This window comes from Ascidiella aspersa, chromosome 3, assembly GCF_963924565.1.
Source record: "Ascidiella aspersa chromosome 3, kaAscAspe10.2, whole genome shotgun sequence".
NCBI lineage: Eukaryota > Metazoa > Chordata > Ascidiacea > Phlebobranchia > Ascidiidae > Ascidiella > Ascidiella aspersa.
The window spans coordinates 12,477,830-12,504,710 of NC_139449.1; the positions used below are offsets into that span (position 1 = coordinate 12,477,830).

The window sequence follows — 26,881 nt, forward strand, 5'->3', positions numbered from 1 at the left end:
TTATAGCTATACCAGTGTTCCCCCTGAAGAAATTATACTGTGAAAAGGTTTGTTTCAGCAAGGATAAATACTTTAGCACTGTTTGAATGACAAACTTTTCTGTCATTCGTTACCGGTTTTCTTAAGACTAACCTTGCTTTTGGGATGTCGGCATTAGCGTGAATCTGGTGGATCATAACTGTATCGAAACTTAAACTGTATGTTTACACAGGTTATAGCTTCTGCTGGCTCAACCAAAATTGAACTACTGCAGCTAAATAAACCAATTTTGTTTACACGTCTCTCGTTTTAGAAACAAAAAAGGCGAACGAGAGAGAACATTTAATCAGCAGCGAAAAGCAAACTTGCGAAAATGAAATACCGGTACACTTAGTACACATTTTATGCAATGCGTTCAAAGCTTTAGCAATTGCAGAAAAGGGTATAAGCAAGTTTTGTTTTCACTCTGCTATGAGCTTTTGTTTTTAAACGTTTCGAAAACAAAAAATTTGAGTTAAATACAAAACGTTTTCAGGTCCGCAACTACGGTACATATTATATTGAAGAAAGATTAAAAGCGTTTAAGCAAGCTATTAGCCAAGCCAAGGCATTTTAGCATAATTAATTACTTTAGAAAAAATAGTATTGCTTTCTGCCCTCGGTATTATTGCATATCGTGTTGTAATATTTCTTTTGTGAATAGGTTTTGTGTTTCAGGCTTTTAAAATGGCTGGAGTCGGTAGGTTAAACGGTAAAGGGGCCATTGTCACTGGAGCCGCAGGGGGCATCGGACAAGCTATCTGTGAACGCTTTCTGGTCGAGGGTTCCAAAGTCATGATGGTGGATTACAACACAGAAAATCTCGAACGTGCCTACGAAAAGTTAAGTGCTAAATATCAAAGCAAAGTTGCGATGTTTCAGTGCGACGTGGCCAAAGAGAGTTCAGCGTCAAAGGTCATTGATGCTGCAAACAATCAATTTGGACATTGTAATATCCTGGTAAACAATGCCGGTGTTGTACACGTTTCTCCGATCGTCGAAACAACCTTGGCTTCGTTTAATCAGGTATTGGGTGTCAACCTGATTGGCGTCTTCAATTTTACAAAGCAGTTTCTTCAAAGACTTGAGCTTGGAGAGAACAAGGATGTAGCAGGAGCAAGTATAGTTAACGTCGCCAGCGTTATGGGAGTCAAGGGAATGGAAAATTGTTCCTCGTACGCTGCTTCTAAAGCCGGGGTGATTGCTTTCACAAAGACGACGTGCATTGAGGTGGGAAGGTTCGGTGTCAGGTGCAATGCTGTTTTGCCAGGCCCAATCGAAACACCTATGCTTAACTTGCTTGATAAAACAACTATTGGTGGTATAAAGCAAATGGTTCCAATGGGTCGCTTAGGAAAGCCGGTCGAAGTTGCTAATGCTTGTTTGTTCCTGGCAAGCGATGGAAGCTCTTACGTTAATGGAGCAGAACTTTGTGTATCTGGCGGTTTTTAGGCTTATACGATTTTATAGCAAAAAAATAACCTTTTAGGAATGCGTTGTGTTTTAAGTTTGGTATTGCAAATACCATAAACCGCTAATAATTGTTTTGTATATTATGCTGTTAAATCGTATCCCAATATGTGAACGTAACATAAAATTATGCCCTTGATGCGGTTTGCTTGATACCTATTTTATTGCAAACTCACAACATTGTAGACAAAAATCTACGGCAGTCCGATTTGGTATGAAATGACGTAATTGCCATGGTGGCTTAAGCAAAGCCAATAATTATATCGGCATTGCAGTTATCTGGCCTGCGATGGCCAGGCCTTACCAGTTGGGCTGGAGTCTACAAATGCATGAAAATATGTAAGGTTGCAACAATCAACCTTGGGGTGAAAATCTGTATAAAAACGAAACAATAAGCCCTCAAAATATACAACGGTTGGGTTGTCGAAGGTCATGGCCCACAAACTATATTACCGGCCAACTCTTAGCATAAAAATGCAAAAAAAAATCGCTCTTTGAACTTCATCCTGATTTTCTAATATAAAAAAATACTCGCGTAATAAAAATGCTGCAGAAAATAATTAAACGCGCAGGTTATAGCAGTGCACTTGGTATTCCATGGGTAATAATTACTCAGTTCGAATATAATTATTAGGAGCCATGTTTTCCTACCTGCATTTTGCTCATCTTTTGAGGCAAAGTTGCTTAAAAACAATCTACTAAGGAAATCTGGACGTTGTGAAATACTGCACAGTACTCTGCGACTTAACCAACCAAATCACCTTTGAGTTTAGGTTGCGAACCATACATCGAGAAGCACTAAAGCAGGGATGTCCAACATTTTATTATAGTATGGGCCGCATTAACACTTCTATCAAGTTTCAAGAGTAAGTATTGGCCTTAAGAGTTATAACGGGCCTTTAGAGGTATATATATATTTTTGCCCATATTATACTATTAGTGCGCCCCTAAAAGCTGACTGGTACATTTCAATTAGGCTGATATTAAACGTTTAAAACACTGTTTGGGGGTGAAAATGACAAGCGGGCCCCAAAAAATGTTTGGCGGGCCGCAGGTTGGACATCCCTGCACTAAAGTAAAGCAATTGAAATACCTCAAATGTAAACATCAACATATTTTATTAATCTATTGACAGTGCCAACGCGTTTATGACGTCACGAAGCAGCGTTATGATCTAATAAATCAAGTAACGTTAATCGAACGGCGCCGCTAGTAAGAGCATCGAGCATGCGTGCTAGACATCAATCGAAACGCAAAACGAAATAATATATGAACTGACAACAAATTCGGGGATTTACCGAACACACACACACACACGCACGCACGCACGCACGCACGGACACACATACATACAGGCACACGCATTCGCCAAATCATTGCACAAAAATTGTTTCAACGTTGGGAAATAGTCGCAAGTTTGCAAATGAACTTCCAACATAAAGCGTAATATGAACATTGATAAATTTAATCGGAGTAATCGGGATAACAATCTTGCAACTTCACCAGTTCTGGTGACATCACATTAAGCATTGATTACAGCAAAAGTCTAAAATAGGGTAACGCAATAAAGGATTACAACACGTTGCATGCCTTGTGTTTAACAAAAATGATACAAGTTTCATATTAGTTGTTCAGTGAAGCGGCGATCACTTAAAGAACCAAATAAACTCCTACACAGCGTACTTTTGTTTTAGTTGTCATCTGCTACTTGTATTCAATCTAATTTCGGAGCCACAAAATTTGAGTTGAATCCTTAGTGGTATATTAACAGTATGGTCAAACGGCTAAGTCAAGCGGGGTCGCAAGTTATTACGTCGGTTAAAATGCGAGATTTTTGATATCCCTGCCTCTGATTGCAAAAAGTATATATAAAACAAGACCCATCTGCGCTACAAGCACGACAACCTATCCCCGCACAAGCAAGCAACCTACAAAAAACAGTTTGTGCGCAACTTACACCGATAGATTTCGCTTGAACTTCAAAACGGATGTCGCGCAACAAATAATAACACGTCTGGAGACTATATTCAATGAGCATCCACTAGTATTTTGCATAATAGAGGCTGTTTTTGTCGTGACTTTATCATTATGATTAACTTCTAGCGACTGTTGATAAAATGGTTTTAAAGTTGTTTACATTAATTTGAGTGCGATAACTACAGGAAACGGTGATAAAGACAGCTTTAATCGAGCCGTAGTGGGTGCAACACTATGCCGAATTAAAACACAACGGTAATTTACAAATAAATTAACTGATAATGCGGAAATAGAATAACCACACGTATAAACGACACACATTTTAGTACTACGAGAAATACTTTGCAACGACTATTGTATAGGTAATTGCTTATTATTTCGGAAAAAACAAGCCGTTTATCAAGCTATGACGTGGTTGCTTCTGTAGCTTATATTTTTTTAAGAGATTTATACAGAACTGTTCCAGTGGTGATAAAGTGTTTTTGCAATAACTTTTGCTGTCAACAAATTTAGCAAACAAAGCAGTATACACTGCAATTCCTTCTTAATTGACATAACGGTTTCGATGTAATACAAGCAAACAGCTATACGTATGCAATCTTATAACACCAACATTTGTAAAGAGAGAGCAAGCGAATAAAAGTATCGTTGCGTAGAACGAGATTCGATCAGCTGACCGCCAGGTCGCTTGTGCGTGAGTTAAAGATAAAAGGATTAGATTTTTTTTCACGAATTAGAAGTGGTTGGCGAGCGTCGATGTGGAGGGCGCTGCTGGGCTTGAAGTTGCTTCTGGCGAAGTTTTTTCATTTCGATTACCTCGCTTGTTGTAAATCCTGCGGCAAAACAAGTGGGATAAGTGAGAAACTGCACGAGGCAAGAAATATACTACTGAGGTCTTAGGAAAGACAACAAAAGCAAGGATTTTGTGTGTGTTTCTACCCATGAAATTTGAGTTTTATGTATGAGCTCAAAAATCTAATGTGTCCTGTAAATGCACGGTTTACTTCTTAAAGTGTACAATTTGTCTTAAACGCTGTGCTAAAATATTTTAACCAAACGAGTAATAAAACGTTAACGTTATTCTAACCGCAGCTAAGTAAACACACTAACAACAAATAAAAAGAAGGTAAAGCACAAACTATGATATTCAAATCGCAGTCACGTATTTCTAAAAGTCAAATACAGCACACGAAAGATGGTTCAACAACAAAAATTGCACTCTTTTTTACCTGTCCTTACTCCCATGCTTCTGTTGCATGCAAAAAATATCACAAAATTAGGATGAAGAAAAATAAATGCCACTTAAACAGTTTAGAGTAAATGCGAGGTTCTCACACGGTTTGTCGCCAGGCCCTGTTGGGTTGTTTTACTTTTCCAAGGGCGTTCGTCGATAATTATGCTTTGTATATAAACACAATTACAGTAATAAAATGCTATAAAATGAAAAATTACTATCGTTGAGTGGGTCACACGCAAACAAAAACATTCCAAGAGGCTTTGCAAAACAACAAGTTTGAGAACCACTAGACTAGATTAAAGAACAATTTATTTTAAAAACAGAAATGTCCCGTTGGTGATTACAAATCCCGATATGCTTTTACAGAGCATGGAAAATCATTTTCTAACGTGAGTTTACACCTTTCTGCATTTGGGTTTTAGGGCAACTAATAACGATCATTGCACCCGGCGATTAGTAGATTAGCCTAGTTTTAATAAATTAATATGATAAGTGTACGAAAAAATTAAATCGTCTAATTGGTACTTGGTGGCAAATGGAAAGGATTACGCTTAAGTCGATTGCTAATTCTTCTTTGTGTTAAAAAAGAAAATGACACACGCAAGATAAGTGTAATTAATATTATGTTATATCATTACAACTGTACAAGCAAGGTATGAATAAATTAGTGCGGAACAAGCGTTCTATTGCAGCTATGATTTTTGGTTACCGGTTAATGCACATTCCGCCCTGCAAGAAAATCAAGTAAGAAAAAATAAAATTCTCAGGCAAAATTTGCACCACTCCTTACCTATATACGGCTTACATCTATACCAAAATATCTGTGTGCGATCAAATAAAAAAGATTTTAAAATCAGAAAAACAACACACTAAACTTTAAAAATAAAAAATGCCAAAATATTACAAACAGTTAATCCTATGGATTATCATAAAACAAAATTTAGACATAAAAACTTAAACATTGTTTCTAAATACTTTCAAGTTTTGTTACGAGTATTCTCATGCAAACATTTATCGCGTTTTATGAACTCAATAGCAGAATGTGCAAAGTATGTCTGCAGCAATTTAAAAATATGCAATAAGGGTTTTTTAATAGCACATGCCTAGCTCCCATGCCCATAAACTTAAAGTGCTTATGTCAATCAACTAAACGTTTTACGTGCCGTCTCAATTAGAAACTGGCTAAGTGCTCAAATACTGACCAGCAACGGACATGGGAGGGGGAACTCCCTTGCCAGAAGATTTTTCGTTGTCACCAGAGGCCCCATCGTCCAATGGGCGCTGATTGGTCGGAGTCCGTCTATAGTTGACAATAAGGATGAGGAGAACATTTAATTACCAACTAAGGGCATGTTTTTGGTTAACGCGAATGTGGTTTAAGATTTGATTTCAATATTAGGTCCGATTCCTGCATTAAATTGAAAACATAGTTTTTAGTAGAAAAGAAAGAAATTAAAAAATATCCGTAGTAATTAAATATTGATGACATTTTTAAAACATTTATTGTTAAAATTAACACAATCACTCAACCAAGTTTCTACTATTTAGAATAATGTAAAAAAATACCTAACTATATAGATAAAAGTAATATACCAGTGGTTCTCAACCTTTTTTGCACCACGTACCACCTCGAGGTTTTATGATCTTGTTGCGTACCAACAAATTATCCATAAACTCAACTTTACTTAAAATGTATAGATAGAATTATTAACAAGGGCGGATTAGCTTTTTAGTTAGCCCGGAAATTTAGAAACAAACGCGGTCCACTACTTTCGAAAAAGTTTCCCTTCTTTAACTTTGCAAGATACCGGTAGTCAAGTTTTGTGATTCTTTGTTGTTTTGTTATAATGTCATAAAATAAATTTGCATAACTATTTTCCGGAAAGATAATAATTCCTGTCATTGATGAGGCATAAAATATTTAACTATACAATCATTACGATGAATGTACAGTTTATTACAATGGAAAAAAAACTGTAATTTTAATTAAAAACATACTACGTGCCACCAAAAATGACTTCACGTACCGCTAGTGGTACGCGTACCACAAGTTGAGAACCACTGTAATATACGATAACTGTCAAAATTTCCTGTGATATCTAAAATGACTCCATTTAACCGAATAACCTAAAATAATATGTACACGTCACAGCCCTATAGCTTACCTTGCACCCCCTCGGATCGACACAACGGGTTGCCCCCCACCACGGATTGTAGTCGAACCATGGGGTGAGTTCTGACCAGGGCGAATCGGTTTAACTGCAAAAAAACGTATATGCCACCATAAACGCGCAAACCATTAAGATAGATTAAACTACCGTATAATAAACCAACACAAATAATATACAAGGGGCGTTTGCCTTACCGATGGTTGCAGTGTGGGTACGTCGGTTCATGTTTTTCGATCGCACTGCTTCCTTTATTCGATCAACTTCATGCTGGTAACTAAACCAGGACAAAAAATAAATGACCATTTACAAAAGTGACATTTGCCGAGTATAAAAATGGAACAAAACTTTTGCAAATTTACACTAAAAAAATAAGATACATTAAAAATCATGGTGGAAATACCCACTACCCAGTACCCAGTGATATAGAAGTTACGACGTTTGGTTTTTAAGAAATGTAAATATTTCGCCTTTACATAACCAGTTTCCTAATACAAATAAAACATTTCAAAATAAATTAGCCAACGTCCGATCTGTATTTTACTTGGGTTTCAAAGTTGAGAGTTTTTAATTGTGTACGCACCTGTCGAGTAGTAATCGATAGGCAAAAACTTTCTGTCACTGGTTTCAGATTTCATAAAATGAGATCATATCAAAACACAGGGCCAATTACCGCTTTCTGTCCCTCATAGCTCCTTCCTTCGCCTCTTTGAGCGCTTGTTCGAGCGACTTGACGCGTTCAGCTGTAGCCCGAAGCCGCTTCTCTAGCTTGGGTAGTTCACAGCGAAGATCAGCATTATCACGAACCAACTGTAACAGGTTGTTGTAAGGATACGGTCAATAACATGTCCACCATATTAAAACCTACCCTTTCGTTTGTACTGTTGTTAATTAGATCGACAAAACTTCTATAACATTGTAAGTAAAGCACCCTTAACTGCACTTTTTACGTGTCGTTTTAATTACAGCATTATTCAGGTTAAGCGTTTGACCCTTTTCAGTAAATAACAATACAGTTAAATTTGAGTTGACTGGTACCGATAAAGATTTATTTAAAAAGGGCAACTTAATAATATGTATCTCGGCAAGTTGACTGGTAGCGACAAATTTTTTAAAAGGGCAACCTAATAAGATGTTTCTCAGAAAGACATACCTGCTTGTGGACCTTCGTAAGTTGGTCCAGATTACCCTCAAGAAAGGAAATCTTCTGTTTCTGGACCACAGATCCTCCCACATCATCAAGGTCCTCACCGGCCAATTGCTGAACAGGATTTCAATTCAGTTACGGAGTTATTAATATTGGTTTATGACAATCGCTGTTACATTTAAATACACGTGAGCGATTTATATATTTTTCCATTAAAATTACCACATCACTGTTAGACATAGAGAAACTATTACAAATCATAACACACTTTATTTAAAAACAAGTGAGGCGCAATAAAATTGATTACACAAGATGATACACAGATCTGACAAACAACATAAAATGCAGGACTTGTATCAAAACATTACCCTGACACCCTCCTGTAGATTGTTGGCTAAAACAAAAACAAATTTCCGGATAATGCAGTTTTATTTAAGAATAAAAAAACAGCAGAGTGGTAGAGTTAGCTATTTCCATACAAAGCCCTGCAAACTTACATTGAGTTATATTTCCATACGTCATACAGTTTTTCACAACTTCAAGCATACCTTTTTAACTCGAATGTTGAGATCGTGAACAAATAATTTGCGAAGGTTGTGGAGTGTCTGAAGTTCCTTGCTAACTGTTTCCTCCAATCCCTGGAAGGCAAGAAAGATCACAATTATTAGTTTTAAGATACATGTGTTGTGTAATTGCGTAGATCAGTGTGGTCCAACTACAGGTCAATTTTTGTTTCTTTGTTTTTGTAATTGACAAAAAAACTTTGTAAATGATCCTTTGAGATTTCATAGTTACCGTAGCTGAACAAAGGTGGACATTTTATAAAGTTAGTATATATGCCATAGGCACAAGCTATGTATAAAGCAATAGGCCTAAATATCGCAATGTAAGAACATTGGCCTGCAAGTGAAAAAAAAATGTTTGGCCCGCGATGAAAAGATGTTGGACCACGCTGGTGTAGATCTATTCTATTACATTGTCTTCAAACGTTTTAGTAATGCAAAAACCCCAAATTCATTCAAAGAATTGATTAAGTCAATATGTAAGACATCAAATGAGGTGGTTGTCCCACAATATGCGGTTAGCTGTTTGCACCTTCAGATCTTGTCGGGCTTGTTCCCGGCGATCAAACTTGGAATGAAGATCCTTTAGTTTCGACTCCTTGTCTTTTTCTTCGCGCTTTACTTTCTCAAAATCTGACTGCAGTTTGTCGTGCTCGAGCTGAAGCTTCTGGTAATTGCTAAATAAAAAATAAAAAAAAAAATTACGTGTCGGTTACTGATTTCCGGTTATACACGTAGGACCTACTATGTTGAAATAAGAGATGAAACAGCATGGCTGTGGTCGAAATCTCCTTTATATATTACTAGCGCCCGCAAAAGTCAATAAAGTTAAAAAAATTTAAGGACCTCGTCTGCCAACGAATCAAAGAATAAAGTTGTTTTCAGCACCTAGGGGACTGTTTCTAAGAAGTTTATAGGTCAAAATAAAGTCAAAATTTAAAATAAAGTTAAATTTTTTTAATAAAGTCAAAATTTGTCAAATTATGGCTTTTGACAAAGTTTTTGTGTTTCTTGAAAGTAATTTTTGTAAAAATCGTCGTGGAAGCATTCTTATAAAACACTTCATCATCATAAACCTAGTGTTTTCAAAGATCAACAGTTTGGATTACAAAAATGCCTTTGAAGCAAGCTAAATCTATCGCCAAAAAAACAGACGCACTTTTTATAATCCATAAAACACCTTCGACTTTTCGACAAAATATTACGTTTGGGTCTGAAATCGACAAAATATTATGTTTGGGTAACTGGCATTAATTCAAAGAAGAAATGTGACCTCTAAAATAAGCAATTTCGTTAGGTTAAAATAAAGTAAAATTTTTTTTTAGGTTAAAATAAAAATGGCCCTATACATTACTAAAACGATTCTATTTTATGTGTACAGTAACATTAGGTAGACGGGCTTTTTTGAACCGAGAAGTTGAGAAAATAAAACACTTTTTTTTTTAAGATTGCAGAAAAAATAAGTGACGAGGTTTAATTCTTAAAGTGTCGTATGTGCCATTTCTAATACCAGCTTACTTGCATTATATGGCCGTCAATATAAAGTTCTTGTGGGGATATTATTATAGACAAATTCTTTATGTTGACAAAAAAGCAAATATCATACTCTTTGAGTTCTTCAATCAGCTTGAGCTTCTCGGCTACTTCATCGCGAAGTCTTGAGAGTTGCTGATGATGTGAGTCGCGGTGAGTTTCCAACTGTTCCTTCATCGACAGTTGAATTTCCTCCGCTGCTTTTTGGTGATCCTGTAGTTAATTAGTTCGTTTTGATAAAAGTGATTTGCATTTGGGTACACTATGCACGGATCTGTAATGTAGCTTGATAATGAATTGCAAAGCCAAAAAGGTCGAGTAGATCAACATCATCTTAAATAAGACGTTACGATCCGAGCTTGTGTCATCTTCTGCATTCACTTAATTCACAATTGACGGGCGATTGTAAAAATAATGACTCTATTGTTGTTTTGTTAAAAGTGTGCCGTGAAATAGTTACGATTTTTTTAGTGTTCCGCGAGCCAAAAAATGTTTTGGAACCACTGATACACAGGATAACAAAATTAACCAACCATTGATTCCTTTTCTTTGTCTTCAAGCGCCAGCAACCTCATTTGTTCTTCAGAACGCAGATTTGCAATATCCTCGTTAAGTTTATCAACGGATTCTTCAAGACTTCGTTTTCTATTTTCCACGTCACGCATGTATTCCATCAGTGACTTCATTTTTGCTTCATGCTGTAAAAGGTTTTTTATATATTTAGTTAAGAGTAAACTTTAAGAGGAGCTGATGTGGTAAATTACACTTTATTATGAAACAAAAATAGGGGTCAATCAAAATGTACAAGCCAATCTATCAACCAAAACAAACTACGTAAAAATGATGGTTCATGTAATTGTAAGTTGTAACTCTTAGTTCGTGTAAAATCGTGTATATTGTGTTCCACGCATATTATACTAAAGATAGCATACTTTATCCATTGCAAGATGAAATCATTTTAGAAACAATGTGAGAAAATGTATTTATGCAAAAGTGTTGTTTGCATCAAGTTGCTTTGAATATTAAAGTGCATAGCAGGTGCAGAACAACTACTGCCTCAGTCATGAATAATTTAAAAACAACCAGGCATGAAATATTTGGGGTATTTCTAAATGGTCGAGGTGTTAGTCATTTTTTGGAAAGTAGTGTAAACGGAAGTCTTGATAGCCCTTGGGATTATACTACGAAAATTGACACTGGCGTTAGTCTTTGGGTCAGTGAAGACCATATAATAATATATATATGCATACTATTGTTTGTAATGTAAAAGTAAACGCAGCTTACTTGCTGCACAAGCAAGTTTGATGCTGACAGTTCTTGTTCTGCATCATTCAAACGTTTTTCGTTGTCTTCCTGGACAGTTTGCAGTTTCTGACATTTTGAGGCCAGAATTTTTATTTCTGATTTCATTCGTGATACAAAGAGGCGTGTTGTTGTTATCTCCTCTTCAAACTTTTCTCCAATAGCATCAGGAATTTGCTAAAATATGATAAAACTACATATAAATACCGTGAATGTACCATACCATAAGTAAAAGAAAAATACTGTTAACAGTCCTGGTTTGGCAGAAATTTTTGTTTTTCTGGTTAGTTCTGCACATAAATAGTTAAACTCGCAATCAATGCAAGGCAGGTACAACAATATTTGTCATCGTCTGCTATCATGATGTTCAAAAAATGAGGGTATACACAAACTTACGTGCTCATGATTGCCAATAGCAGATCCAATTTCACCGAGATCTCTCAGCATTGGAGTCATCATGTCACTAATGCGACGTTTGTGTATTTCGCTTATCTCTTTAAGATGAGAAACCTCAGTTTGTAAGGCACTTAAGCTTTTCTAAAAAAAAAACATTTTCCCAATTAAAATCACAACAAATAGGTGTTTAACTCAAAAGTTCCTTAAAATTAACTAGCTATAGGTTTATTCTAAGGTAACAGATATGAGCCAATAAGTCAATAACCGTAGTTATTTATAACAATTGACTGTACAAGTAATGATTTGTCATTTTTACTAGTGCTTTATTATTATAATTTTGTGTACAAAACATAATCTTACACTTTTTACGGAAAGCTCCTCAGATATTTGGTTGACTTCCTTGGTTTTGTCTTCCGCAATTTGGACTTTCCGGTCGTAGTTCAGCGCAAGTTCTTCAAGCGCCTGAAGAACATCTTGCACTTCCTCCTTTGCTGCCTCATTTTCAGACTAAAAAAAATTAACCGCTCGTATAAATACCGATAAAACACTTGAACACATAAGCAAAAGGAAATCAAATCAAACCCAAGTTTTGAAGTTTAACTTTACTTTACAACATTCGTAAAATTGGTGTTAAAGCGCTACCACTAATTAAACTCAAAATTGTTAAGACTGTTCTAAACTAAAGTTAAACTTCAAAACTTGGGTTTGATTCGGTTTCCTTTTGCTTATTTATTTAGGTTTTTAATCGGTATTGAAACAAATGGAGCCGCTGGTATAAATACCGATTAAACACTTGAATAAATGAGCAAAAGGAAACCAAATCAAGCCTAAGTTGTGAAGTTTTACTAAAGTTTAGAACATTTATAGAATTGGTGTTAAGTTGGTGCCACAAATTAAACCCAAAATTATTAAGACAGGTTAGAAAAACAAAGGGCAAGTTTATGTCTGTTAATTAAAACAGTCATTTATCATTAACTGGTCGTTTTTACTTGCTTAATACTGTAACTTTTAGCTGATTCAAGAAAGACTTATTTAAAAAAATCAAAAGTAGTAATTATTTTTTATGCAAGATTATTCATCTGTTAAAATTACCTGGAGTCTTGTCATCTCTTCTTGTACATTTTCATAATCGGTTCTGGTAGAAGAAATTACCTCTTCTTGCTCTATTATCTGCGATTTTAAGCTTTCCACAAGTTGGGATGCTTGGTTAATTTCTTCATCCTGTGATTCATAGCAAGGTTTTATATATTAGAAATAAAAAATTATACAGCTAGATTTTTTGCGAAGTTATTAGTTTCCATAACTTGTAAATAGAGAACAAGTTAACAAAATAGAGAACAGCAACACAGGCATTAAGGCCACATAGCATGTATGCTTCTAATTGGCATAATTAGGCGAGGGTTCATTAATTAAAATATTGGTTTAATCTACCTTATCATCCAGCATCTTGTACAAATCATTGCGCTCTTCTTCCATTGATTCAGTTGTTGCAGAAGTAACAAGCGAGTCATTGGATTGAACACTTGCAATCTACAAATACAGCACAGTAATTAAGTGAAAACATGGTGGTGCTGTTATGATTAAATCGACGAATCAATAGTAGGAACACCAATGATGTTTACATGTTCGCAGCAGGGTGGCAAAATTTTGCCAACCATCAGGTGACAAGATTTTTGGTCCAAATTCTTTGGCCGACATAAGCGACAGTCGCCACGTCGCCAGAACTCTGCCAGCACTCCCATACTGATTCGCAGTATATTAAACAAAGGTATTTATGTGCTTAATAAGTTAGCAGCACAAGCATTACAAAAACATTGACCAGATTTACCTGATTGCTAATTATTACAGTGTTTGGTGCAGGTTGGTTGTCCACAATGGGAATTAATGTAGCTCGGTTCTTAGCACTCACTTGTTCATCATTTGGTACAGTCTCACCTAAAATAAAATTGTATTTCAACTACTTCTAAAGTAAAAAAATAAAATTTAAAACAAGGATTATAAAATAAACATGAATGCTTGCTTATAATAATACTCACTAATCTGGTTGCAATTCACATCTGAGCAAGCATGAAATTAACAATGCATATATGACATTTTAATCTCTTTATGAAATAAATTAAGGACATTTTTTTCCAAGAATTCCATTATCTCCCATGGATAACTTACACTTTAGCAGTTATAATCAAAGCAACAATCACCCACCATTTCTCCACCGAGCAAGTTCTTTTTCCAAATGGCCAACAGTGTTATGGAGGACCTTATTTCTGTCCTTTTCTTTTTCATATTTTTTCCTCCACTGTTCAGCAGTAAGTTCAACATTTGCTTGGACAGAGTTTTTAATAGTTTTGGCTCTGCAATAAAAAATAAAGATTTCAAAATGAGGTATTTGTTATTATTTTATATTAGAATTAAACAAGTACACTACTTTACAGCAAGTAAATAAACCACAAATTAGGTTAACCAATTTTCTATTTATATTTTTAAAATGAAATAAATGAAAGGATTTAAAAAAAAGCAACTAGCTTGTTTACCGTAGTATTAAATGCAAAGGGCTTTTTACCAAATGCAGTTTAATGCACAACCTTTGATTGTTAGCAAGTTATGTAATAAACTGGCCTTTAGTCTGTGGCGTTTAACCTAATTTATCACAAATGGGTCTAATAGGTATGATACCAAGAACAATTTTTGTCAATCAACACGTGCCTGGAGTGAATTGTGCTTGCATTGCCAAAATCTCAACCCAGTTATATTATAGCTTTTAATGAACCCACATGCAGCCGATATTCAAACCAAAGCATTAAATGGGTAACAAATATTAGTCTTATGCTCTAGTCAATAATGAGTACTGGTTAACGCAATTTATAGTGATAATTCAATACCTGACACCAAACAACAATGTTGATTTTGTTTCTGCTTCATTGTAGCTTGCAGGTGAACAACAAATAAATATGGTTGTACGACAATTTCCGCCTAAACTGTCTTGAAGAATTCGGGTCATCTTGCTGTCACGATATGGGATGTGCGTTTTCTACAATAAAGTATTTTCACTAATTAAATACACGTGAATTAAATATATTTTACACATTACTTGTTTGTTTTGTTTGTACAAAACTAATAAATTTTATTTTAGTGCATCACAATTAACCAACCTTGCCATCAGCCAAGGCAGATATAACATTTCCAAGGGCAGATAATGATCTATTGATGTTTCGTGCTTCGTCTAACAATGTCCCTTCTGCTCCAGTTTTACCAACCTAACAAAATCAATAATAAGTGTTGTAGGCTTTAAGAGTTGTCCAACACAGTGCTCTTCAAGAGTTTGTCTAACACAGTGCATCAAGGCAGGCATTTTAACCTTATGTAATGTATAACTTAACTTACAAATTTTCCTTAATATTCAAAACTAAAGCCTACGTTATGTTTGATCGCTCGAAGTCCAATTTCAACTAGCTTTTTAACTAACTCAATATCAGGAGTAAAAACTTACAGTAATTTTTTTCTAACCACGATAGAATAAGATCCAAAATCATTTCAAAATATACCTAAACCTGTTGGAATAAGACCCAATGTTGATGGGAATAAGGCCTAAACGGATAAAATAATGCCTAAAAATGTATGGAGAGGTTATGACATGATTGGGAGTCATCGATCTGACATTGGATGTTTTGGTGTTGACTTTTCAGTGTTCTAGATTGAAGGGCATTACTGTTTTAGCGTTTGGTTGTTTTCCCTTGGTTTGGGGTCGTGGTGGGCAATGGATGGGGTTATAGAAGTAAGGAATAGAATTATAAGAGCAGTAAGTGATGAATTTAGGGGTGGGGTTGGAGGTTAGGTAAAAGGTTGTATAGGCCAGTGCTCTTGAACGGTGTGCACGATGCGCCCTAGGGTGCACCAAAATATGCTTGGGGTGCACCATTTCTAAATTGAATGCATATGCATAATGATTTTTCAAATCGCTTCTTACCTTAGTTACCTTTTAAGTACGGGGTGCACGAGTTTGTCATAACAACTTTAAGGGTTCACCAAACCAAAAAAGGTTGAAGAGCACTGGTACAGGCCTTATTTCGAGTTAGAGTTCAATTTTGGTCTTATTCCAAACTGTTTAATGTTGTTCTAATTTCGGTCTTATGGCTGGAGTCCCTTTGGCCGTCTTGGGATATTTTAGGAAGACCGTAAACCCATAAAATCAGAAGATAAAAGGACATAAAACGCCAAATTTTTGGCACTTTTAATCATAAATTGCACATTATTCTCTGGGAAGCCTAGGATGTGGCTTTTGCTGTCTATTGCCAATCGTCATATATTTTATAGGTGTGACGCCCAATATTTTTTAGCTCTGTTGGTGTGCCGCAAGTGAAAAAAGGTCGCGGAGCACTAGTCTAACGATGTTCTTCATTTCCATGTTTAGTAATAGATAAAAACAAGTTGAAGGCAAATTATAAATGTACCTTTTCACTTCCAGCCAGATCAACAAGATATAGTTTTCCTGTGAGTTTGGTTTCAGTGATTGTATTTTCTTGTTTGACATTTATTAGAAAAATGCTGTGACTTCTAGAACTGTGCTCATTCATATCTGAAAATAACATTTGTTAGATGTAATTGAAAAACGTATGAAATTCAGGTAAAAAGGATAATCTATAGTTTTAGCAAAACAGATTGCAAGATGGGTAAATATACCCTGTTAGGCACTAATATTATAATAACATTGCTATCAAATCTCACTTGTGACAGCAACATGGCGATTTGACTTTCCTTCATCAATAGTTTCAAGTACTTCGTCTGGTGAAGCAACAAAGCGCTCAGTACAACCTTTCACATATGGAACTCGATTTTTATCTTCATGAACTGATAGGTTGTTCTTTGTAACTGCAAGAAGTGGAGTTGAAAAAAAAACATAAAGTGGACAAAATAAAACGATTTTTTTTACAGAGATTTCACTTACCATCTAACAAATCCCTAATCTTGTCCAAATAAATTTCAAAATAAGAAATTTTTATATGAAATTCTAAATTTTCGTCCATCGTATATATGTGGGTAAAAATGTCATCAATAATTCGAGGGATAATACCCATTAGTTGATCCTCATGAAGAACGCCCTGTAAAACAAGGATTACAAGAAATGGGATTGTTTTGTAAAAACGGAGCAGCCTGGGTTTTTGTCATTGAGTGAGAGAACACTGCTTGGCCATCACTCAATTTTAGTACACCACCAATCATGGTAAATAGCAACAACAAGCATATATTTAAGGCGATGGTATTAACCATAGGTTCCAACCAATAGAAAATACATTAAACAGCATTTCGGGCATAGTGGTGGAATATTAAAATGAATAGGACATTTTTTCGTCCTTCAATCAATAACAAGACTTTTTTTGTAAAACTATGTGTTAAACAAGTATGTGCAAATAAGACTTCCTGCGTATTATGAAATGCAGAAAAAAATAATAAATTTAAAAAAAATATTGGGTGACACTTTTACAAAAGTGCACGAGAACAAAAATTCAAATATTACTTTTTCCAGATTTGTATCTCCAATTATTTCACCTGGCCCATACAATCACAATTTTGCAAGGATATTAACGTATAATAACTTCAGTGCCCAAATTTTACTTTACAAAGTTTCCAAACGTCTTTTTGATTTAAACTGAGTGTGAATAGTAGTAAAATTAGCTTTTTTCAGCCATTCAAATGAAAAAGTGTTCTTTTTGTGTATATGTTCGATATTAAGCATTGTTTTAAAACACAAATCTAAGTTAACTATTTTTAAGCATCTTGTAATTTTAATAGAATTGACACATGTCTGTGTACCCTTTCAATGCTTGACCCTGCTTACAAGTTAAATGTTCAACAAGGGACAGGAGTAAGATGTTCAAATTGACATATAAACTATTTTATTGTAACTTTTAACTCAATTTAAAAGAAGAGTACAATAATTTCACAGGTGGCCTACTGAACACATGAAAATATTTAAAAATGAAAAAGGGCCAACAAAAGTGTTGAACCAGGGTACTTATGATAACCACGCTTTTTTACATTGGCAAAATTACCTCCATTGTGTGTGTTTTTCCACTGGAAGTTTGTCCATAAGCAAATATAGTTCCATTGTACCCATCAAGAACATCTTAAAGATAGATAACAAATAATTGTTTTAAGTGTCATTTCAAAATAAACCAAAAACAATTTTAGAAAAATATTAGTCTAAATTGTACATTATTGTTGTCCTTTAAAATAATGCACTTTAGGAAACAGAAGGTTGAAAAAAGTTAAATTGACACTGACATAACCATGTCAACAGTTCCACCAAAATCAGAGACAATTGTCAAGTAAAAAAACACTTTACAAATCATTATTATTTAGTAATCTTTTGATGTGTGATTTTCACAGCGTAAAATCTACAAATCAAAAGCTCTGTCTTACTTCTCAAGACCGTTTCGATTGTTCAAGAAAATATTGAATGTGTGGCACATATACCATGTACAATGTGTTTGGTCAATTTCTTGTTGTTCTTGTGCAAAAGTATATCGTAAGCGACCATTTTTTTTTAAGGCCACTCGTGAGCTGGCAGGTGTCAAAATAAATAATTATGAAATATAAACATTTTTTATAATTATGAGCTCATGAGTTGTTACACAAATCTTATAAGCTTAATACTTAAAAGGTATAAAAAAATATTCGTTGATATAGTAATTTGTATTACAAGTGAAGTGATCCAAATTTAGCAAAACTGGTTCCTTGAAATAATTTGTTTGAGCTATATCTGCCAACCAAAGGTTAGTTTTGCAAAAAACTCTCATTAATTGTAGATTTGACATACAAATTATTAAGCTTTAGCTCTGAAGGTTATAATGCACAACTGAAGTGTGTCACAGATTCAGCAAATTTAGGCATCGCTGCTACATATATGGCGTCCTTCAGCATTATTGATTAGCATGGCATGAATAATTTAGTTCAAACTTGAGAAGCAAAAACGGTTAATGTTTGTCTTGAATATGTTGTGTAGAACTTCTGGCTTGATATTCAAAACATAAAGTCTTGATGCATGTCAACACAAAACCATTACGCATTAAAATACTATTGATTTTTAAAGTGGAACACAAAAAATAATCAATAACTTTAAAAATTTAGAATTAGACATCTATTCTCATGAGCAATAGTCATTCAGAGTTTGCTTTAATATTTATTAAATTCACGAGTTAACAAAATAAGGACACAAAATATGCCTACCTTTAACAATTGGCTTTGCTCCAGCAACATAAACTTGCTCTTGGGTTGTTGATGGACCAAAAACACGATCAAATGTGTATGTTTTTGACTGTTAAAGGGGTAATGTTAAACATGGTAGTTTATGCCAGTAGAGTGTTTTCAACATGCAAAACGCGTTTTTGTTTCAGTTAGTTTTATTTACAATAGAAGAATAGGTAGAAACCTGTTGTCCAAATGTAACTTGTTCTTGCGATGGAAATTTAGGCAAAAACTGGTCACCTCTTGCTTTCTCAGATGAATTTAATGGCCGAAATCGACACATCACCTAAACAGCCAAATAAAAATGTAAGCAAGCAGGGTTTGTTAAACTCGGGCGCCTCTCCCTGACTGAGGTCAAGAACCTAGCAAGGGAGGGGGTACGTGAAAGATTCCCCTGGTTTTTGTGTTCAGTTGTAGTGTCCTGAATGTGAAACAACACTTACTATAAGCTACATACTAAACAGTGTTGTCAGATTGGTCGTATTCAAGGGCTGAACAATGTTTAGGGGGCACTAGGCCATGTCCCCAAAATTATGTTTTTCACCGCATTTTACTTAGAAATAAATTTTTTTCGTGGTCGGCGCCATGTTTTATCAAGCGATATGTTTATATTACTGTGAAAACACTGCTTGAGTAATACAGATAATTTTACATTGAAAGTAACATTGTACATACAAGGGCTTTATGGCTACAAAATATAATATTCTGAAAGGGGCACAAGTTTCCGATAAATTGTGCCAAGGGGTGCGGCCTAAAAAGTTGAAGAATTCCTCATGTTAAGTATATTATTAAAACCAAGATAACTGTATTAGATGTCCGAGTCATTTTACATTTTTCTATTATCAAGGTAAAAGTATTAAATAGCAATGCAAAATATGATAAAACTTTTAAACTACTACGTTGTTTATGTCACCTTCACTACCTTACAAATCACTAGGAAATATAATACTAAAATGCTAAAATCAATTTCAACAATATTTTATTATAAAAATATATCTACATTGATCTTAAGGTCAATTTACATTTTTTAATGAAAAGATATACTTGTTTGCAACGACAATATACTTTTAGGCAAAAAATCTTTGTTTGTTCGGTTCATCGAAAATATGTTTGCATTTGGGATATATAAATATTAGAAAATATATAAATATTGGGATATATAAATATTAAATACTTGCCTTGATGCTGCATTCCGCTGCAGCATCCGTTTGCGCTGCCATTCTGTAGGCTTACAGGTTAAAAATAATACATATATCTATAAGCCTACTCTCTGCATAACTGAAAATCACAAATTTTTGTTTTAATTTTACACATATGTATATATATATAAATTTTATAGATAAAAGTAAAATATAGTAAATCAGGGGTGGGTAGTGGGCATTTATTATTGTTTTTCAGCGGGCCTCATGGGAATAACAATATTTCCTAAAGGCTCGTGCTATAAAGGATATATAAAATACACAGACTATACAAAGATTATTGTAAAAAGAAAGCTGTAAACAGCATTGCTTTATGCTGGTAGTGGTGGCAAAAAGTAAGGTTGTCTTTCAAGTATAATTTATTCAATGACGTATTCTAAAATAAAAGTAGAAAAACATGAAGGCTTATTTTGGCACTGGTCTGGAAACTTAACACAACGCACATTATTTGGATAAGCATTTGGGTTAAGGTGGGTCAACTATTATTATTAAACAATGAATATAATACTTAACCCACCCACACATAAATGCTTATTCGAACCCTAACCCAAATATTGTTTGTCGATTTTATAATTGTGGTAGGATTCTAGACTATGGCTCATCTCCGGGAATGTTTCGACGGGAAATTCATGGGATTTGCCGCGAATTAATGATCCCGAATCCCGGAAAATTTTTTATAATCCCGGTTATTCGGCAACATACCAAAACTTGAAAAAAAAACTAGTCATTTTTGACTGATATAAAAAAAAATATTACCAAACCCAAGTCGTGTCCTGAGTTACTTTATTTGCGCTTACCAGCGGAAAAACTTGATTAAATTTATTCTACCAATAAAAATGCGCCCTACATGTGCTTTTTTTTAAAATAAAAAAAACAAATAGGGTGCATCTTTTAATACGAGAACGTCTTGCAAGATTCCACAAGCAATACTACAGAACATAAATGAGCTTAATTAAATGTTTGGAGCTAATATAAAATAATTTTAAACTTCGACGAAATTAAAATTCCGGAATTCCCGGGAATTTTCATTTTTCAATTTCGTTTCCCGGGAGTGAAAAAATCCTGAAAAAAAAACACTATTCTAGACCAGCACCCTTATTTTTCCTAAAAAAATTGTTAAATTGAATTATTAGGCAGGTAATTTAAAAGGTTAACTTATCGATAGTTTAAAACAATGGACTGTGAAAATTATCGCAAGTGCACATACAAGTTTTTTCAACAGGCCCAATATGCACACAAAAAAACAAATAGGCACCCTAATTTTCCATATGTTACACAAGTGCCAGTTTGGAAATATGACAGATCTTGAGGGTGCACTGCCAAAAATCCGGATGATCGGGTGCAACAAACGTCAAAAAAGTACACCTCAGGTGCACTATATGATTTTGCAAAGCTCCTTTTATTCTGATTTTTTAGGCATGTCAGTTGGAAAGTTTAAAATATTAATGAACCATGCAGTTGCACACTCCGCCCAGATTGAAAACTTTGGATATTGCGCCGGGAGATGTTTTGCAGCTGAAAAAATGCACGGCTGAAAATAAAATTTTGACTTGAACTTGCGCGGCTGAAAATAAACCACCAGGCTACCGAAAGTTGTAAGTTGCCACATTATAATAAACTTACAGGTTTACAGCGTTTAAGAATACTTGAAGCACTGCGCAATTTTTGGTTGGTGTGTGGGCGCTGGTAAATATTTTAAAAGTTTATTTTTAGGTAATTTAGTTTCATACAGAAGTTTGCGCGGCTTAAGTTTTGCGCGTTTGCTCGAGTCAGATTTGCGCGGCTGAACACATTTTCTACAAAATGCGCGGCTGTGACCGCGGCTGAAAGTGCAGGCCAAACTTTCCAACCTGGCACTCCGCCACAGACATATACAGCCATATTGTAGAAAATTACCGTGAAATGCATTTGGCCACAAAAAGTCAATCAAACAGGCAAAACTCCAGTCTGGATTATATTTTTGGGTAGTAAATAATATGTCGGCAGTCTTTACTTTAATCTAGAAGCCTTGCGCATGTGATATCTCTGCGAAATCTACCTTACTTTTCTGGAGTTTAGGTGTTCTAGTTGTTAATTCATATGTGCATACAAATTGCTTTATAAAACGGTAAGGGTGCAGGTTAGCGTTTGGAAAGGTCAATCAATATTTATAAATAATATTAACACTTGAAACTTGACCCACACTCACACAAACACTAACCGACACCCTAACCCAAATATTGTGCGTGGCTTTAATAATTGTTACAATTTACAGCATAACCGCAAGCAACTCTTCATAAACTTTTATGCAGGTTTTGCTTTTATAACTAAGTAAAAAGCACCAATGAACTTGATTTTGTAACCACTGTCATTTCGGCAAAATCATTTGTCGTGCTTTTTAACATATTTTCACGCCGCTTACCACAAATGTTTTTTTTTTTGCATAACAAATAAAAACTGAATTACAAACGATTACTTCCCATTTTTGTCACGAATACATTTAAATTGCCAAGAAAACACTATTTTCAATTTATTTCTTCAATTTTTGCTTACATAGATGCAATATAAAAAAGGTTATACAGCATCAAAAATATCTAAATTTTACCATACAACTCAGCTTAACAAGATAAGCTTAGCTTTCTACTCTGGTCAGTAAGATACTTACAGCAAAAAAAGTATTTTTTTTTTTTTTTTTATGTTTATATAAAAAAGGAAACCAATAAAACAAACGTTGGGGGTAAATTGAGTAAAATTTTGAAAACTATCCGAGCAGCCTCCTATTCGGTTCATTCAGATATTTCCAGCCAGATAATTTTTCCGTAACTGTTTTAGAAAAATAAATAAAATAAAAAATTAAAAAAATAAGTTGAGGGACAAATTCAGTAGAATTTTTGACTATAATGAATTTTCCATAAACATGTGGGTGCTTTCAATTTGATATGTAGAAACTAGAAAGTACCGCAAAAACAATAAACAGGTACGGTCTGCATATTATGCTCATTTTAAGATTTCTTTCGCTGTGGGTACTTCAGCGTATTAGTTTTTACATTTTCTGAACACCCTTAAGTGCCCCAACTACAAGATGCGATCTCTAAGGAATTTAATATTTTTAACACGAAAATAGAATTACAAAACATGAAATAAAATTACAAAACACATTGCGGCGCAGCACAAAACAAGTTTAAGGATACTTGCTTAATCTTAATAATCTTATCTCCTGCGTAACTGACGCATTTTTGCACGATGCGTTATCTGGCGAAAGATTCAACTGAATCTCTTGTAAAATGAATTTGCCGCTAGTTGGCAGCACAAATAATTTGGTCAGTTGGGAATGTGACAATTAAAAGCCACGTTCTGTATAGCGATGGAAAATCTTAAAGCGGGTTTGCCTTTTAATATGAGGTCTGTTGCGATTTTGTACGTACAAAATAATCTCTTTAGCTATCGTACATAAAAAATGATCTCAATAGCTACAAGGTGCGACACCTGGCGGAAGGTCAAACAGACCCTATTGAAAAATGAGTTTGCCGCTAGCTGGCAACACAGATAATCTGAGTTGCTATTACAAAAGGCGTTTTTCCTAGCGCGCTCTCTTTGGCTGCACCTTGACTCGTAAAAAGCCACGTTCTGTATAACGGGATTTACTTTTAAATAAGGGCTGTTGCGATTATGCACGTAAAAAAGCATCTCCTTAAAAAAATATTTCTGCCATCTGTGTTGCCCACAGGTTCCCAAGCTTTAGGATTTTTCTGCTGTGCAACAGTGGCGCAGCAGAGCTAACAGCTACAAGGTTCGACACCTGGTGAAAGATCCAATGTTTCATGCTGTTAACAATTTGCTAACAATTTGATCGGACGGTGTTAACAATTTGATCAGACGGTGCTATTTTTTGCCCAAATTATCGATAACGAAATGAAACACGATTGATCGTATTGCCAAAGTTTTTGAATAATTATAAAAGTACTTTAGCATGAAAAACTTTTGTAGCGATACTTCACGGCAATTTTGGGGTTGTATTTTTTAACAGGTAATGTCTATCTGACCCTATACGTTATTCAGTAGTATTAACATTGACAATTTAGGAACTTAGGATTATTCTAAATCAAGCCCAACGTCAATATAAGATTAAGCATTTGTGAGGTATCACTTATAACGCCGATGGCATAATACGATATTGCGATTTTTTAAGGATTACTCTATTCCGCGTAAAAACCAAAAGCCAACATATGCTTGTCATTAAAATGAAACATCGCATAACCAACAAAACATCCGGCCATGTAACTAATATAGACATTTTAATAAGCTATCAATACGCAGTAAACAACAGACAAGGCAGTACAACTTGTTGAACAGCCTACATACGTGGAGGCAAAGGCACAATTATGAACACACAACGGGCAGTCAGACCCCACTGTTTTCGATAAGATCCAACGGTAGCGGCGGATATCCGTGCGCGGGCGATGAGTTATTTGATCGGTTTAAATCTTTTAGTAGGTTTGGACTAAGTTCGGCGGCTGCTGTCTGCTGTATCGCTTCCACTTTTGGCGCGGTTTTCTGGGCGTTCTCGCAACGTTCCAGCAGGTCGTTGCCAACGTGGGCCCGCGGGATCATGTGCAGACGTGGGAAAAATGGATCGTTGCCGTTCTCCGGATATGTGATGTACGGCCCGCAGTTGGGCAACGCATGGTGCTTGAAATTCTTTGCCGTATCGTACTGCGACGTCGCTCGTCGTACTTTCTTGCCGTGCTGTGTCGGCGGCACTTGGAGGTATAGGCTGGAATTGCGCAGCAGCTTCGCCCTTTCCGAGTATTTACGCTTGACCGGCGAGTGCTGACGCCGCTGCGATGGAAGCCTGCTGGACAGTTGCAGGCTTTTGTCAGCGCACCCAGCGCACATCGTTGAGCAAAACACAAGGCTACAGTCGTGACCGTGGTCGCCGCGAGGCGAAGCCGACATATCGCGCTTTCTGGAAGAGCAGCATGGATTGCGCCTGCCGACGATCAAACGCGATTCAGAGTCATTACCAAACGAAGTGCTGGTTATTGTAGAGAGGCAAGGGGTGCTGCCATATCCCGGGTCACTTGCACTTACGGTGCGCACAACCAAACCGTGGTAGTCTTTCTGTCTGGTGTGCGCCTTCTGATGCTCGCAGCATGCTGACACTGCCCAGAGCATAAGCAGAATGAGAAGCACCACGGCCAGCGCAATACAAACGTACACTACTGTGGAAGTGATTGGTGACATCACGGAAAACTGCTTCGGATCGCTGAACGTGCCGAGCGATAATCCTGGTTCGCTGCTGTCACTCATTTGTAACCGCTTGCCTTCCTTTGGTAGGACGAATTTGTTCTTGTCTGAACAAACACATACATTTTCAGTTTTGAAACAATTAAACATTTTCAATTTGAAGGACAAGTTAAACGTCCCAAAATAGAACAAAGTTTGTAATTGATTTTCAAACATTACTCAAAGCGTCTATAAAACACAAAGCTAAACGTTGATTCACTGTCCTATTGGACTCGCAATACTTTTTTAAAGAAACAAAATAACAAACCTGAAGCCTATATAAATGTTGAGTGAGAAAAGTACAAAGAACACACTGCTCAAAGCCGATATGACAATCAATGTAGTTTGCCAAGGTAAGAGATTTTTCCTGTATAATTATGTAAAATTTGATCGCACTTGTGGTTTTATAATTAAAATAAAAGACTACAAAAAAATTATGCACTAGTGATTGTTGTTAACGGAAAAATCCTTTGTGTTGTAGAACACCAATTGTGCCAGCGACCTTTAGAAAGATCTTTAAACTCACCGTATAAGTCTTGACACTTCGCTTGGTCCCAAAGGATAAGTTGTTTCTTCTCCAAAACCGAACTTCCTCGAAAGTGCAATGGTTGTTAATGCTTTAGACTGGTTTACCGTAGTCACAAAGTTTCTCTCCGTCCGATTAGTACTGAGACCCTCTGAAAAACCGCTGGTGTGATCTGTTTACCATACCGGCAAGGATTTCATCAGCAAAAATTTATACAAATTGAAATAAAGAGTTGTTCCACTGGATTTAAAAACATAAACTACCAATAATACTAACCGAGCTCCAACAAAAACTTGCTGGGATCTTGCGACAGGCGTGGTGCAGTTGTTATGGGAATTGCGGTAACGACAGAGAAAGGCGGTCGCACCACTCGAGTTTTTCGCACAACTGCAACAAACAAACGAATTTCAATCGCAATTCAACTTCGTCATATGCAGTTTAGGTCGGTAATCTTTACAGACATCGGGTTAACTAAACTTCCTCGGGACATATGCCGCCAAGACAAAGAAGCGTTCTTTTGTTTATTTGACTAAATCTGTCATATAATAAATAAGCAAACACTTTAAGTAAGCATACCTTTAAAAGCCAAACGAAATCCAGCTTTTTCGCCAGTAGCATCGCTTGAAAAACGAATGTTAGCAAAATTTGATTTGGTCGTTATAGCTTCTGAGCTGTCCTTGCAAAAGCGCCTTGTTCCATTAACCAAAATTCCAATTTCGATGTAGTCAAATCTTTTCACATTTAAATGATAAAATGAATAAACTATTAGCTTTACAATTTTGCTAAAACTGTCACTTCGGTTTGGTTCTGTATGATTATTATAGATATACGTTATTAT

At 35.6% G+C, this 26,881-nt stretch overlaps 1 protein-coding gene and 1 long non-coding RNA gene across 4 annotated transcripts; both read right to left on the bottom strand.

Moving 5' to 3' along the window:
• Positions 1-2,594: 2,594 nt before the first annotated feature.
• LOC146160224 (kinesin heavy chain-like) lies at positions 2,595-20,333 on the bottom strand. Of its 3 annotated transcripts, none has more exons than XM_083385517.1 (27): positions 20,232-20,333; positions 19,238-19,339; positions 19,036-19,123; positions 17,859-17,932; positions 16,754-16,907; positions 16,534-16,677; positions 16,260-16,384; positions 14,961-15,065; positions 14,691-14,839; positions 14,014-14,162; positions 13,640-13,746; positions 13,243-13,341; positions 12,904-13,032; positions 12,172-12,318; positions 11,812-11,952; positions 11,398-11,592; positions 10,647-10,811; positions 10,187-10,326; positions 9,113-9,257; positions 8,566-8,655; positions 8,024-8,131; positions 7,544-7,680; positions 7,068-7,147; positions 6,868-6,961; positions 5,905-6,002; positions 4,695-4,714; positions 4,197-4,298 (listed from the first exon to the last, which is right to left on the bottom strand). In XM_083385517.1, the coding sequence occupies exons 1-26, from the start codon at positions 20,271-20,273 to the stop codon at positions 4,701-4,703; spliced, it is 3,021 nt and encodes a 1,006-aa protein (XP_083241643.1). In that variant the 5' UTR covers positions 20,274-20,333; the 3' UTR covers positions 4,197-4,298; positions 4,695-4,700. The 3 variants fall into 3 exon arrangements, with proteins under 3 accessions (XP_083241641.1, XP_083241643.1, XP_083241642.1); XM_083385516.1 differs by lacking the exon at positions 4,695-4,714 and adding an exon at positions 5,412-5,431 and having other exon boundaries at positions 4,212-4,298; XM_083385515.1 differs by lacking the exon at positions 4,695-4,714 and having other exon boundaries at positions 2,595-4,298.
• Positions 20,334-25,548: 5,215 nt separating this feature from the next.
• On the bottom strand, positions 25,549-26,333 carry LOC146160225 (uncharacterized). The gene is made up of 3 exons (XR_014494713.1): positions 26,044-26,333; positions 25,786-25,884; positions 25,549-25,585 (listed from the first exon to the last, which is right to left on the bottom strand). It is a non-coding gene; the product is annotated as an uncharacterized LOC146160225 (long non-coding RNA).
• Positions 26,334-26,881: the final 548 nt, after the last annotated feature.